Source organism: Hemiscyllium ocellatum, chromosome 26, assembly GCF_020745735.1.
Source record: "Hemiscyllium ocellatum isolate sHemOce1 chromosome 26, sHemOce1.pat.X.cur, whole genome shotgun sequence".
Classification (NCBI taxonomy): domain Eukaryota; kingdom Metazoa; phylum Chordata; class Chondrichthyes; order Orectolobiformes; family Hemiscylliidae; genus Hemiscyllium; species Hemiscyllium ocellatum.
This window is the reverse complement of record NC_083426.1, coordinates 4,681,587-4,696,456: the sequence shown is the minus strand read 5'-3', so window position 1 is coordinate 4,696,456 and position 14,870 is coordinate 4,681,587. Positions and strand designations below refer to the sequence as shown.

The 14,870-nt window shown below is 45.8% G+C and overlaps 1 protein-coding gene across 3 annotated transcripts in view; it reads left to right on the top strand.

The window, feature by feature from the left end:
- The window catches only part of LOC132828136 (putative helicase MOV-10), a 96,420-nt gene that overhangs the window by 67,687 nt on the left and 13,863 nt on the right, over positions 1 to 14,870 (top strand). For all 3 annotated transcript variants that reach the window (XM_060845052.1, XM_060845054.1, XM_060845055.1), the window contains 5 exons: positions 345 to 448; positions 4,426 to 4,523; positions 5,963 to 6,082; positions 9,728 to 9,836; positions 14,380 to 14,497. In XM_060845052.1, the coding sequence (XP_060701035.1) occupies positions 345 to 448; positions 4,426 to 4,523; positions 5,963 to 6,082; positions 9,728 to 9,836; positions 14,380 to 14,497 (549 nt within the window). The remainder of the gene's footprint in view (positions 1 to 344; positions 449 to 4,425; positions 4,524 to 5,962; positions 6,083 to 9,727; positions 9,837 to 14,379; positions 14,498 to 14,870) is intronic.

Here is a 14,870-nt window from a genome sequence, read left to right as displayed (position 1 = left end):
TCTGTGCTGTAATGTTCTATGTTCTGTAATGTATGGGCTATTTAGCATGGTCAATTCACCTAACCTGCACATTTTTGGACTCTGGGGGGGAAACCCACGCGGACACAGGGAGAATGTACAAACTCCACACAGACAGCTGCCCGAGGCTAGAATCGAACTTGGGACCCTGGTGCTGTGAGGCAGCAGTGCTAACCACTGAGCCACCGTGCCGCCCCTGCCGTTTGACTCCTGTCGTGACTGTTGTGATGTGGGGAAATGTGACCCCAGGTGATAGGGGTGACAGCTCACCCATTGGTGCTGTCAGTCCTCGAGATATTTGCTAACTCCTGCCTTGTATCTGTCAGGAATGCTCAAATTGGAATGAATCCAACCAGGCGTTTGAGTTCCCAACGAAGGAAGAGCTCCAGCAATACCGTGTCATTGTCACTACCCTGATTACAGCTGGAAGGTAAGTACTGAGAATCGCGTGACCTGCAGTGACCTTTCATAGACTTCAGTAGTGCAGAACACAGTCATTTAGTCGTTGTGTCTGTGCTATCACTCCTGAATACATCGCCCCATTTCTGTTTACTCCCATATTCCTGCAAGCGTAACCTCTTCAACGTGCTTATCTAATTTCACATGGGAAGATTATGGTACCCTACAGCACAAGAAAGTGATGGAAAGTGGAATTGACAGTGCTATCAAGCAGCAGTTAGAAGGGACTAATGTGCTCATTGATTTGTTTGGATCATCAAAACCCCTCAGCTGCTGACCTCATTATAGCCTCAGTCCAAACATGGACAATAGAGCTGAATTCTAGAAGTTAGGTCCGAGTGATAGTCGTTGAAATCAAGGTCACGTTCGACTGAGTGTGGCATCAAGGAGTCATAGACCATAGAATACCATAGAATCCTGACAGTGTGGAAGCAGGCCATTTGCCCTAACGAGCCCACATTGAACCTTAAGAATATCCCCACCCATCACCCTACATTTCCTATGACAAATGCACTAAACTATGCATCCCTGAACACTATGGGCAATTTAGCATGGCCAATCCATCCTGACATCTTTGGACTGTGGGAAGAAATCTGAGCACCCAGAGGAAACCCTCACAGAAATGGGGAGAATGTCGGTCTGTGTGGAGTTTGCTCAGTCGCCTGAAGCTGGAATCGAACCCAGGTCCCTGGCTCTGTGAGGTTGCAGTTACTAACCACTGAGCCACTGCTGCCCCCTGAGCCCTGCCCTAGTGAAGTTGGAATCGATGAGAACTCTCTGGTGGTTGGAGTCATACCTGGCACACAGGAAGATGGTTGTGGTGATTGGAGGTCAGTCTTCTCTGCTCCAGGAATTCCTCAGAGTATTGTCCTGGGCCCAACCATCTTCAGCTGCTTCATCAATGACCTTCCCTCCACCATAAGGTCAGAAATGGAGATGTTCACCATTCGTGACGACTCAGATATTGAAGCGGTCGATGTTCAAATTCAACAAGATCTGGTCACTATCCAGGGCTTGGGCTGACAATTGGCGAGTAACATTTTAATGCCATGTAATGACCATCACCAGTAAGAGGCAAGCTAACCACCACCCCTCGATAATCGACATCTTGAGATTACCACTGACCAGAGACTCCAGCGGAATCGCGATTAAAAACAGCAGGTCAGAGGCCAGGAGTACTGCAGCAAGTAAGTCATCTCTGGACTCCCTATAGCTTGTCTACCATCTCTAAGCACATGTGATGGAATGCTCCCCACTTGGCTGGATGAATGCAGCTCCATCAATACTCAAGACGCTTACCATGCAGGACAAAGCAGCCCGCTGGATTGGCACCACATCTACAGTCATCTGTCACTGACGCTCAGCAGCAGCAGTGTGTACCATCGATAAAACACTAGAGAAATTCACAAAGGCTCCTTCAATATTACCTTCCAAACCTACAACCACTTCCATCTAGAAGGACCAGGGCAGCAGATACAAGCCACTCTCCACGTATCACTGTTCTTTCACTGTGGTCTCACTAGAATCCTGGAATTCCCTTCCTAAAGTATTATCAGACTACCTACAGCACATGGACTGTATGGTTCAACCATGCAGCTCACTGTCACCTTCTCGGGGGGTAACTGGGGATGAGCAATAAATGCTGGTCTAACCAGCAATACACACCTCTCGAGTGGTTTTTTAAAAAAATGGTTTCCCCTGATCTAATGGATAATCACTTCATATTGTCACAACTTGCAGTGCAAACTAATCCACCTCTCTCATGCTGTTTGACCAGTTCCTTTTGCTGTGTTGTTCTGGCTGCCTGTTGACCTCTGGTTCATTGCCCTAAAACAGCGTAGCTTGCTGGGTCACTCGAGAGAGTACTGAGAAGACAACAACATCACTATCAGTTCAGAGTTGGCCACATTTGGTGGGTCTGGAGTCACATGTGGGTAAAAACAATGACTGCAAATGCTGGAAACCAGATTCTGGATCAGTGGTGCTGGAAGAGCACAGCAGTTCAAGCAGCATCCGAGGAGCAGGAAAATCGACGTTTCGGGCAAAAGCCTTTCATCAGGAATTCCACTTATAGAATCCGAGAATTCCTACAGCGTGGAAGCAGGCCATTCGACCTATCAAGTCTCCGAAGAGCATCCCGCCCAGAACTAACCATCACACTCCCACCCTCCAAAACAAAAACTCCAATCCTTGTAGCTCTGCATTTCCCATGACTAATCCACCTAGCTTGTACACCTTGGACCCCATGGGTAATTCTAGCATGGCCAATCCACCTTACCTGCACATTGTTGGACTGCACCGCTTCAGACCTTCTCTATATCAACCAGGGTATCTCAGCAACTCTCCACTTTTGAAGAGGCCTCCTTTTTTTATTAACGATGCACCATTATCGGAAACTTGCATCATTCGGTCAGCGCGTTCTTCCGAACCGGAGGAAATATGGGCCCAAGCCACTCAACCTCTCCTCCAATGTCAAATCCCTTTTTGCCAGGAATCAGCCTGGTCTGAAATATTTCCAAGTGCTACTTTGATCCCAGCTGATGGTAATACTGAACCAGTGTGTAACCTGATGTGATGGATCATAAGTTTAATGTTTGCAGTTGGTTGCCATGGTCCTGAGTAACTGGAAATAAACGAGCCTATGGATTTTCCTCAACACGAGCATAAGTTTCTATCAGGAGGGGACGAGAAAGCTGCACTATAGTTCAGAAAAATCCTTCTGGGTCACAATCCTGAAAGGAAAAGGGCAGTGGGTGCATGAGATTACCCTCCGTATCACCAGTGAAGTAATACAGTGCACGTAGTATCCTGCCTTAGAAGTATCCCTCCATTGCTTCATAGTCTCTGATGCCTGGAACTCCCTACCTAACAGCCCTGTGGGTTTCCCTACATCCCAAGCAACAATCCTCCTGATGTTTCTGCTCTCTAGAAGTAGAAGGCCCCAACTTCACTCATGGAATCTCAACAGTGCAGACAGAGGCCATTCGGGACATTGGGTCTGTGCCAACCCTCCGAAGAGCATCCCATCCCGAGGTTTAGGGAGGATGTTCTGGAGCTCGGCACCCCAGGCAAAAAACACAGCTGTTAATGGTGATGACTACGGGAGTTGGAGAAGCACCGAAATCTCAGGGCTTGTGAAACTAAAGGGTGTCCCAGGGATATGGCCAAGTTTGAAAACAATGATGAGAATATTTAAAATTGTATGGAGTGCCAGTGCAGGTCAGCAAGAACTGAGCTTGATTGGTGAATGTGAGATCGGAAGTGGGCAGCAGAGGTTCACGTTTCTGGAGGATGAAAGTTGAAGTCAGCCAGAAAAATTTGGAATGTTCGAGTGGAGACGTTAATTTGGAGTTTGAGTTGGACAGTGTTGCAGAGGCAGTGTAACTGTATGCATGAGTTCCAGATTCACTATGATACTGGGGTTGTTAACAGTGTGGTTCACACAGAGTTGCCAAGGAGAGGGATGCACTCAGTGGTCAGGAAATGGAGTTTGTTGTGACCAAAGACCTTTTTCAATGCAACATAATTCCTGGCTCAGTACCTCTCCTTAAACAAATGAACATTCTAATCAAGAACAGGAGTAGGCCATTCGGCCCTTCAAACCTATTGCACATTCAGAAGATCATGGCTGATTTGTTTTTGTTGGGAACTTAGGTTTGTGTTTGGCTAGGGAACCTATCTATCTCCGTCTTGATTTGATAACCCCACCTCCACTGCCTTCTGAGGCACAGAGGTTAAGGTCTCTGTTCTAAAAGGTTAATTCCTCATTTGCAGGGGTTCTTGTCCAGCTGATGCATCAACCATTTTGAGAGGTTTTGTGCATGAATAGATCTGCTGATCAGGTGGCCTGTGTTGTTGTTTTAACATGTGGGAGAGATGTGTGTGTGTGTGTGGGGCCAAATGAATTCCATTATAGTTTGCTGCAATTTATTTTATCTTTCGAATCAGGTTGGCATCTGCAGAGTTCCCCTATGGTTATTTTTCACATGTGTTCATCGATGAGGCTGGGAACGCTATTGAGCCGGAGTGTGTCATTGCAGTTGCAGGTATCTCATTAATCTGTTTAAAACAAAAACTCAGCTGTTTTTGTCTTCTGCCCCAGATTATCCTACTTTAATATATTAGATAGGAAGAAACAGGGCAGGAGGATCAGTAAGTACAGGATGCACCTTAAAATGATTGGCATAAAAGCCAGGGGAAATGAAGTTTTTATTTGAGGAGAGTTATAACATAAAATAATAGGAGCAATGTATCCATTCAGTACCTGTGCATTCAATAAGACCATGGCTGACCTTCCTTAACTCCACGTTCCTATCTACCCCCTTGTCAATTTAAAAATCCCTCTAACTCAGCCTTGAATATATTCCGGTCTCTAGTGCTCCTTGAAAAAGAGGATTCCAAAGATTCATGATCCTCTCAGAAGATATTCTTCCACTCTCCATTTTGAAGAGGCCTCTTCATTATAAATGATGCGCCATTATCAGAATCTTTCATCATTCAGTCAGCTTGCCCTCATTCTTCCAAACCGGAGGAAATACAGGCCCAAGCTGCTCGGCCTCTCCTCCAATGTCAAATCCCTCCTTGCCAGGAATCCGGCAGGTCTGAAATATTTCTAGTTGCTGCTTTGATGCTAGCTGATGGTAATTCTGAACCAGTCAAAACCCAGTGTGTAACCTGATATGATAGATCATAAGTTTAATGTTTGCAGTTGGTTGCCCTGAGTAACTGGAAATAAACAAGCCTATGGATTTTCCTTAACATGAGCATAAGTTTCTATCAGGAGGGGAAGAGAAAGCTGCACTGTAGTTCAGAAGCTCCTTAACGGAAACCACAATCTAAGGTTTCAACCTTTTTTCCCAGCAGTATCCCTTACAGATATGTGATTTAAGGAAATATTGCAGCTGTTACTATTGTGTTGTAATTTACCTGGCTCTTTTTCAGTTCACCTCCTTGAACTGCTTAGAAGGTTGTAGAATTTGCTTCTTTCTCACAGCAAGTAGTTGTGATCAGGAACGAGCTACCTGAAAGGGTAATTAGTGGAAGCAGAGTCAAGAGGGCCTTTGAAAAGGGAATTGGAGAAAAGAGCAAGATCCCAGTTTTCAGCCGATCCAGAGATTTGTACTGGTATATCCCAGTGAACTGCATCTGTCCCATTCCTGGTATCAATTCTCCTGCTCCGCGAATGCTGCCTGACCGCCTGTGCTTTTCCAGCAATGCACTCTTTGTGTCCTCCTTAAAGTATGGTGCCTAAGTGTTTGATGGGGGACAGTGTAGAGGGACCTTTTACTCTGCATCTAACCCTGTCCCAGTATACATCCAGCAATGTTTGGGAACAGTATAGTGGTAGGTTTACTCTATATCTCCCTGTTCTGTCCCTGTCCTGGGAGTGTTTGATGGGGAACAGTGTAGAGGGAGTTTTACTCTGTATCTAACCCTGTGCTATTCCTCTTTTCAGAGTGTTTGACTTGTATGTGTTTTGTTGAAGGATTGCTGGATGCAATGGATTTAGAAAAGAACAAGGATGGTGGACAACTGGTTCTGGCTGGAGATCCAAAGCAACTGGGACCAGTGCTGAGGTCCCCCATTGCCATCAAACATGGACTGGGTCAGTACAATATGGATCATTGGTGCTTTGTATGTTTCTCTGTCCTGTTCACTGCTGCCCTTTGGGTGAAGGCTTTTAGAGTTATAGAATCATAGAGATGTACAGCACGGAAACAGACCCTTCCGTTGAACTTGTCCATGTTGCCCAGGTATCCCAACCTAATCTGGTCCCATTTGGTCCATATCCCTCTGAACACTTCCTATTCATATACTCATCCAAATGCCTTTTAAATGTTGCAATTGTACCAGCCTCCACCACATCCCTTGACAGTCCATTCCAAACCTGTACCACACTCTGCATGGAAAAACTGTCCCTTAGGTCTATTTTATATCTTTACCCCTCTTCCCCCTAAAACTGTACCCTCTAGTTCTGGACTCCCCCAGCCCTCGGAAATGACTTTGTCTATTTATCCTCTCCATGTCCCTTATGCTTTTATAAACCTCCATGAGCTGACCCCTCAGCTTCCAAAGCTCCAGGGAAAACAGCCCCAGCCTGTTCAGCCTCTCCCTAGAGCTCAAACCCTCCATCCCTGGCACCATCCTTGTAAATCTTTTCTGAACCCTCTCAGGTTTCACAACACCCTTCTGATTGGAAGGAGACCAGAATTGCATGCAATATTCCAACAGTGGCCTGACCAATGTCCTGTACTACCACAACATGACCTCCCAACATCTGTACTCAATACTCTGACCAGTAAAGGAAAGTGTGCCAGATGTCGCCTTCACTATCCTATCTACCTGTGACTCTACTTTCAAGGAATTATGAACCTGCACTCCAAGGTCTCTTTGTTCATCAACACTCCCTTGGACCTTACCATTAAGTGTATAAGTCCTGTTAAGATTTGCTTTCCCAAAAGGCAGCACATCACATTCATCTGAATTAAACTCTATCTGCCACTTCTCAGCCCATTGGCCCATCTGATCAAGATCTCGTTGTAATCGGAGGTAAGCTTCTTTTTTGCTGTCCACTACACCTTCAATTTTGGTGTTAGCTGCAAACTTACTGACTGAACTTCCTTTGTTCACATCCAAATCATTTATGTAAATGACAAAAAGTAGTGGACCCAGCACCGATCCTTGTGGCACTCCACTGGTCACAGGCTGCCAGTCTGAAAAATAACCCTCCACCACCACCCTCTGTCTTCTACCTTTGAGCCAGTTCTGTATCCAAATGGCTGGTTCTCCCTGTATTCAGTGAGATCTAACCTTGCTAATCAGTCTCTCAAGGGGAGCCTTGTCGAACACCTTACTGAAATCCATATAGATCACATCTACTGCTCTGCCCTCATCAATCCTCTTTGTTACTTTCTTAAAAAACTCAATCAAGTTTGTGAGACATGATTTCCCACACACAAAGTCATGTTGACTATCTTGAATCAGTCCTTGCCTTTCCAAATACGCATACATCCTGTCCCTCCGGATTCCCTCCAACAACTTGCCCACCATCGATGTCAGGCTCACTGGTCTATAGTTCCCTGGCTTGTCCTTACCGCCCTTCTTACACAGTGGCACCACGTTAGCCAACCTCACCTGTGACTATTGATGATACAAATATCTCAGCAAGAGGCCCAGCAATCACTTCCCTAGCTTCCCACAGAGTTCTCAGGTACACCTGATCAGGACTTGGGGATTTGTCCACTTTTACATGTTTCAAGCTATGCAGTACCACCACCTCTGTAATACGAATATTTTTCAAGATGTCATTGTCTATTTCCCTACATTCTATATCTTCCATGTCCTTTTCACAGTAAATACTGATACAAAATACTCTTTTAGTGTCTCCCCCATCTCTAGCAGCTCCACACATAGGCTGCCTTCCTGATCTTTGAGGAACCCTATTCTCTCCCTAGTTGCCCTTTTGTCCTTAATGTATTTATAAAATCCCTTTGGATTCTCCTTAACCCTATATGCCAAAGCAATCTCATGTCCTCTTTGTGCCCTGATGATTTCCCTCTTACTTTTGCTCCTACTGCCTTTATGCTCATTTTAAGGATTCAATCGACCTCTGCTGTCTATACCTGACGCATGGTTCCTTCTTTTTCTTCATGGAAACCTTAATTTCTCTAGTCATCCAGTGTTCTGTGCACCTACCAGCCTTTCCTTTCACCCTAACAGGAATATACTGTCTTTGGATTCTCATTATCTCATTTCTGAAGGCTTGCTGTTTTCCAGTCATCCCTATACCTGCGAACATCTGCCCCCAATCAACTTTTGAAAGTTCTCCGTGACTACCTGGTCAGGTCCAACCCACCCTCCCGTCCTGGCACCTTCCCTTGCCACCGCAGGAATTGCAAAACCTGCGCCCACACCACCTCCATCCAAGGCCCCAAAGGAGCCTTCCACATCCATCAAAGTGTCACCTGCACATCCACCAATATCATTTATTGTATCCGTTGCTCCCGATGCAGTCTCCTCTACATTGGAGACGGGACGCCTCCTAGCAGAGCGCCTTAGGGAACATCTCCGGGACACCCACACCACTCAACCACACCTTCCTGTAACCCAATGTTTCAACTCCCTCCCCCCGCCCTATTTCCCAAGAGTAGGTCAAGTTTTGCACCTTCTCTAGTATGTACATCCACATACTGAATCAGAAAAGTTTTTTGTACACACTTAACAAATTCCTGTTCATCTAAACCATTAACACTTTTGCAGTCCCAGTCGATACTTGGAAAGTTAATAGCCCCATTATTCTTACAGATCACTGAGATCTCCTTACAAATTTGTTTCTCAGTTTCCTGCTGATTAATGTGAGGGCGGGGGGAGGAGGCTATAATACAATCCCAATAAGGTGATCATCTCTTTCCTGTTTGTCAATTCCATCCAAATAACTTCCCTGGATGTATTTCTGGGAATATCCTCCCTCAGCACAGCTGTAATGCTATCCCTGATCAAAAATGCCACTCCCCCTCCCCTCTTGCCTCCCTTTCTATCCTTCCTGTAGCAATTGTATCCTGGAACATTAAGCTGCCAGTCCTGCCCATCCCTGAGCCATGTTTCTGTAATTGCTATGATATCCCAGTCCCATGTTCCTAACCATGCCCTGAGTTCATCTGCCTTCCCTGTTAGGCCCCTTGCATTCAGTTTAGCTCCAGGTCTAACCAGTTAACTATTCTCAACTGCAAATACTTTGTGTTTATGGTTTTGAGGAGCAGGACATTGTGAGTGTCTCTAGCTGCTTGAGATCAATGTTGACTTTCTGACCTTTTTTATTTAATGCATGTCTTTGCTTACACTGTTGTGATGGATGTTGAACATTGACCCAGCTCACTGGCGCTTTCTTGTGGCCAGTCACTGGAATAGGTTCTCTAGCATTTTGGCAGCACCCTTTCACATTGTGCAATGTGGCAGGGCTAAACTCTGAGGGGAAGGAGACAGGCAAACAGGTGACTGAACAAAGCTGAAACTTACCTCAGGAGAGATGTGGACCCTGGGGTAAGAGGTTTGTTCAGGCAGTGAATTCCAAAGTTTAGAGTCCAGACAGCTGCTGATGGAGAGATTTAAAATCTGGGAGGAGAGGTGAAGATACAGATGTGGGTGAGAATTCCAAAATAGGAGTTCCAGATATGGGGGAAAAATCTTGTAAATTAGTTTTCCAGCCTATGAAGGTGGACCTGTTTATACGGTTAATGTTTTGTTTTTTCAGACCTGTCTTTCCTGGAAAGGTTAATGAGTGGGAACACTCTTTACCAGAAGAGCCCAAGCACTGGCTGCTACGATAAACATTTTGTAACAAAACTTCTGCGTAATTACAGGTGAGTTCACAGCCTCTCGTGAGGCCAGTGTCTCTGATCAGATTATACTTTCTCTCTGTTTCTACCTAGGCCTATGAACTTTGATCATCACTATTCCCCGTTCTGAGGAATAATCCTCTCCAAAGCATCAACTCTGCTTTCTCTCCACTGTTGCTGCCAGACCTGCTGAGTTTCTCCAGCTATTACTGTTTTTATTTCCAATGTTCAGCATCCACAGCATTTTGCTGTTATTTGATGTCTATCTCTCCCTCTGTTTTCTGGGTTTGATTTGCAGTTCCTGGTGCTTTGACCAGTTGGTCAGTGTCAGTGCTGAGCTGAGTCCTGATCAGTGAGTTCTCCTGTAGGCTGTTCCTGGACAGTGTGTGCGTGAGTCCTCATCGATCCAGCCTTTCACAATCTCCAATCCAACCCCTTTTTCCCCCATCCCTGTGGGGCCCCCTCTACCAGCGGAGGTGAGTTGCCTCCCAGTCAGGTGATGCTGTGCATTTTTGGAGATATAACTCCAGTGGTACTGGGAGCATCCCATTCCCTCACCGGGTCCCGTTCTCTTTGTGAAATTGGACAAAGGCTTTGGGTTGGACCCCACTCACTCGTGCACAATCTCGCTTGTTCCCCTCCTCCTCTTGCCCTGAGATTGAGGTTAGTGGAAATGTGATTGGTTCACTTGAACATTGAACCTTTGTGTGACTCAATGAGGGCAAAGTTCCTTTACTGAGGTAGAAATGGTTTTAAGATCCTTGGGAAGTGATTGGTCTTTTGGACTTTCATAATCTTTTGAAGGAAGGAGTGGTTGCTGGTTCCTTTCTGAAGTTAAATACTGTACTTCCTCTATTCAATTATACTCAGCAAATTGGTGAATATTGAATTGTAACAAAAAAAATCCACTTTTTAAAAATACTACAAGGTGATGCAGTTTCCAAATGGGACAACAGACCTTTCTGTTTCCCCAGTTCCACTGTTATTGGAGAGTGAAGGTGGATGAAGGATGAAACCAACTTGTCCATTGAGGGTCCTGTGTGAGGCGGAGGGTAGGGTCTAGTTTAGGCTGCCTCAGTGGGAGGAGATGAGGTGAGGTGAGGCTCCAGTGCCCACAGCGTTATAGATGTAGAACTGTGACATCACCTGATCAGGCCCCTCAAATAGTGCATTGGCAGATGCTGAACTCTGCTGGGGACAGGTTTCTGGCACAGTCTAGTCACGCAGTGGGAGAGTCTGTGGAGTAAGCACTGAGCCCTTGGACCCAGTGTTGTGTTAACACTGACTGACGACCTTCCTCTTTCGGTGATATCCGTGGTCTCTTACAGTCTCGAGATTGGGAACTCGCTCTATATGGAGAGAGTTACTCCTCCTGTGATTTAGTGAGGAAACTGAGATGAGATGACACTCTAAAGCCCTAAGTGTCTGGTTTGGCACTTGAGGATTGACACTGTAGTCTTCTGGCTCTTCTAAGAGGCAAGAAATGACTCCTTACATAAAGTTTTCATCTTGGTTTGACAAAGGAATTCTATCCAGGAGTTATTCATGTTGATGTGATATAACATGGCTGTCAGTGAGTAGCAGTGGTATATTTGGGAAGCTAGATATTGATGCAGCCTCAGAATTTGGTCATCTAATCCCTAATAATACCATGTTATATGAGCTTGCAGAGCGTTGCTCCTTCGTCAGGTAAAATCTAGTGCTCCAAAAGCTTGTGATTTCAAATAAACCTGTTGGACTATAACCTGGTGTCATGTGATTTCTGGCTTTGTCCACCCAAGTCCAACACTGTCACCTCCATGTCATGGCTACTGGTCTTTTTCGGGCAGAGGTGGACAGATTCTATATTAATGTGGGAGTCACAGGTTAAACTTAGAATAGTACAGGCCCTTCAGTCCGCAGTGTTGTGCCAAGCATTTATCTTGACCTGAGACCAACCTAACCCAGACACCCCTCATTTTACTGCCGTCCATGGGCTTGTCCAGCAGTTGCTTAAATGTCCCTAATGTCTCTGACTCTACTCCCACCACTGGCAGTGTATTCCATGCACCCACCACTCTCTCTCTAAAGAACCTACCTTTAACATCTCCCCTCAACCTTCCTCCATTCACGTGTAAAATTATGACCCCTCGTGACAGCCATTTCTGCCCTGGGGAAAAGTCTCTGGCGATCTACTCTCTCTATGCCTCTCATTACCTTGTACACCTCTATCACGTCACCTCTCTTCCTTCTTCTCTCCCAGTGTGAAAAGCCCTAGCTCACTCAATCTCTCCTCATAAGACCAGCCCTCCAATCCAGGCAGCATCCTGGTAAATCTCCTCTGCACCCTCTCTAAGGCATCTACGTCCATCCTATAATGAGGTGACCAGAACTGGACGCAATATTCCAAGTGTGGTCTAACCAGGGTTTTATAGAGCTGCAGTAAAACCTCACTGCTCTTAAACTCAATCCCCCTGTTAATGAAAGCCAAAACACCATATGCCTTTTTAACAACCCAATCAACTTGGGTGGCAACTTGGAGGGATCCATGTACATGGATTCCCATGATCCCGCTGTTTCTCTACCCTGTCTTTAACCCCTGTATTCAGCATTCAAATTCAACCTTCCAAAATGAATTGCTTTGCATTTATCCAGGTTGAACTCCATCTGCCATTTCTCAGCCCAGCTCTGCATCCTGTCAATGTCTTGTTGTAGCCTGCAACAGCCCTTGGCACCTTCTACAACACCACCAACCTTTGTGTCATCGGCAGGCTTTCTAAGCCACCCTTCCACTTCATCCAAGACATTTTATAAAAGCTACAAAGAGCAGAGGCCCAAGGACAGATCCCTGTGGGACACCACTGGTCACCGACCTCCAGGTGGAATACTTTCCAACCAGTATCACTCGCTGTCTTCTTTTGGCCAGCCAAATTTCCCTGTATCCCATACCTCCTAACTTTCTGAATGACCCTACCATGGGGAACCTTTATTAAATGCCTGACTGAAATCCATATGCACCACATCCACTGCTCGACCTTCGTCAACTTGTCTCGTCACATCCTCAACGAACACAGTAAGGCTTGTGAGGCATGACCTGCCCCGACAAAGTCATGCTGACTATCTTTAATCAAGCGATGCTTTTCCGAGTGGTCATAAATCCTATCTCTCAGAATCCTTTCCAGTTCCTTGCTTACCACAGACATAAGACTGATAGGTCTGTCAATCCCAGGGATTTCCCTGTTCCCTTTCTTGAACAGAGGAACAATATTCACCTCCCTCCAATCAGCTGGTATTACTCTCGTGGAGAGTGAGAATACAAAGATCCTCGCCAGAGGTGCAGCAATCTCATTCCTTGCTTCCGGCAGTAACCTTGGATATATCTGCTCCGGCCCTGGGGACTTATCTATCTTGATGCTTTCCCAGAATTTCCAGTACATCCAGTTTCTTAAAATCAATCTGTTCAAGTCTTTTAACTTGGTCCAAGATATTCTCAGTATCAACAAGGTCCCTCTCTCTAGTGAATACTGAAGCAAAAAACCCAATTAGGGCCTCCCCTACCTCTTCAGACTCCAGGCACAAGTTCCCTCCCCTTTCCCTGATCGGCCCTACCTTCTCTCTGATCATTCTCTTATTCATCATGTATGTGTAGAATGCCTTTGGGTTTTCCCTAATCTTTCCTGCTGAGGGTTTTTCATGCCCTGTCCTACCCCTTTCCTAGCTACCCTGTAATCCTCTAAAGCTGTGACAGATCTGTGCTTCCTCAGCCTTGAGTAAGCTTCCTTCTTCCTTTTGACAGGAAGTTCCTCTGCTCTTGTCATCCAAAGCTCCTTCACCTTCCCATTCCTGGCCTGTCACAGTGGGGCAAAGTTATCCAACACTCTCAAATGCTCTTTAAACAGCCTCCATATTTCTGTTGTGCATTTCCCATAGGTCACTTGTTCCCAGAATATACTCCACAGCTCCTCCTGTTTAATAGCTGTATAATTTCCCCCTCCCCCAATTAAATAACGTCCCATACTGTCTGCCCCTATCCCCCTCTATGGCTATGGTACAATGAGGCAGCTATGGTCACTGTCACTGGAATACTCTCTCACTGAGAAAGTATACACCTGGCCTGGCTCGTTGCCTAGCACCAAATCCAATATGGCCTCCCACCTCGTCAGCCTATCGACCTATTGAGTCAGGAATCATTCCTGGACACACCTGACAAAATCCGCTCCATCCAGACCATCTGTAAGGAGGTTCCAATCAGTAATGAGTTATTGGCGGTTGATGGGAAAATGGAGTTAAGACCACAATCAGATCAGCTGTGATGTCATGGCACGGCAGAGCAGAATCGAGGGAGAGAATGGCTGACTCCTTTTTAATTTGTGTCTGAGTGTTGTTAAACACACAAGGTGCTGCTGGGAAGGAAACAAGAATGTGTTGGCCTGTCAGGATGAAGAAGGGTGTAAAGCTGGGGCTAGTATGGATCTTTTGGGCTGAATGTCCTATTTCTCTGCTGAAATATCCTGTCATTAAAAGGGAAATTCTGATTGTCCATAAGTTAGACTCTTTGAAGTTATCCAACGTTCCTATGTCTTGTCAGATCGCATCCAAGTATCCTGAGAATTCCCAACGAATTGTTCTACGATAATGAGCTGAAAGCACATGCCGATAAGTTAATCAGTCACTCTTACTGCCAGTGGCAAGAGCTACCAAAGAAGGTATGTTTGACAGCAGGAGCTTTATCCTGATGTTTGATTTACACACCCAGGGTGACTCTCTGTATTCCGCAAATATCTCTCATCCCCCTCCCCCCCCCCCCCCCCCCCCCACCCCACCCCTGCCCCTGCCCCCAGAGTGAGACTCCAACCTCCAGCTCTGCAGAGTTAACCCAACTCGATGCAATCAATATTGTCTGCATGGTAGAAGCAGAGAGACTACTGAAGGAAAATTGTTGCTGCTGTAGTTTTGAGGGTGTGCTCATTATAACTTCTGCAGAGCTCTCTGTCTCCTGTCTGTATGGTACTCTCCTCCTGTCAGAACTGCCCAATATTACTAAGTTACATCTAATATACCATCTTGTTTCAGAAGTCT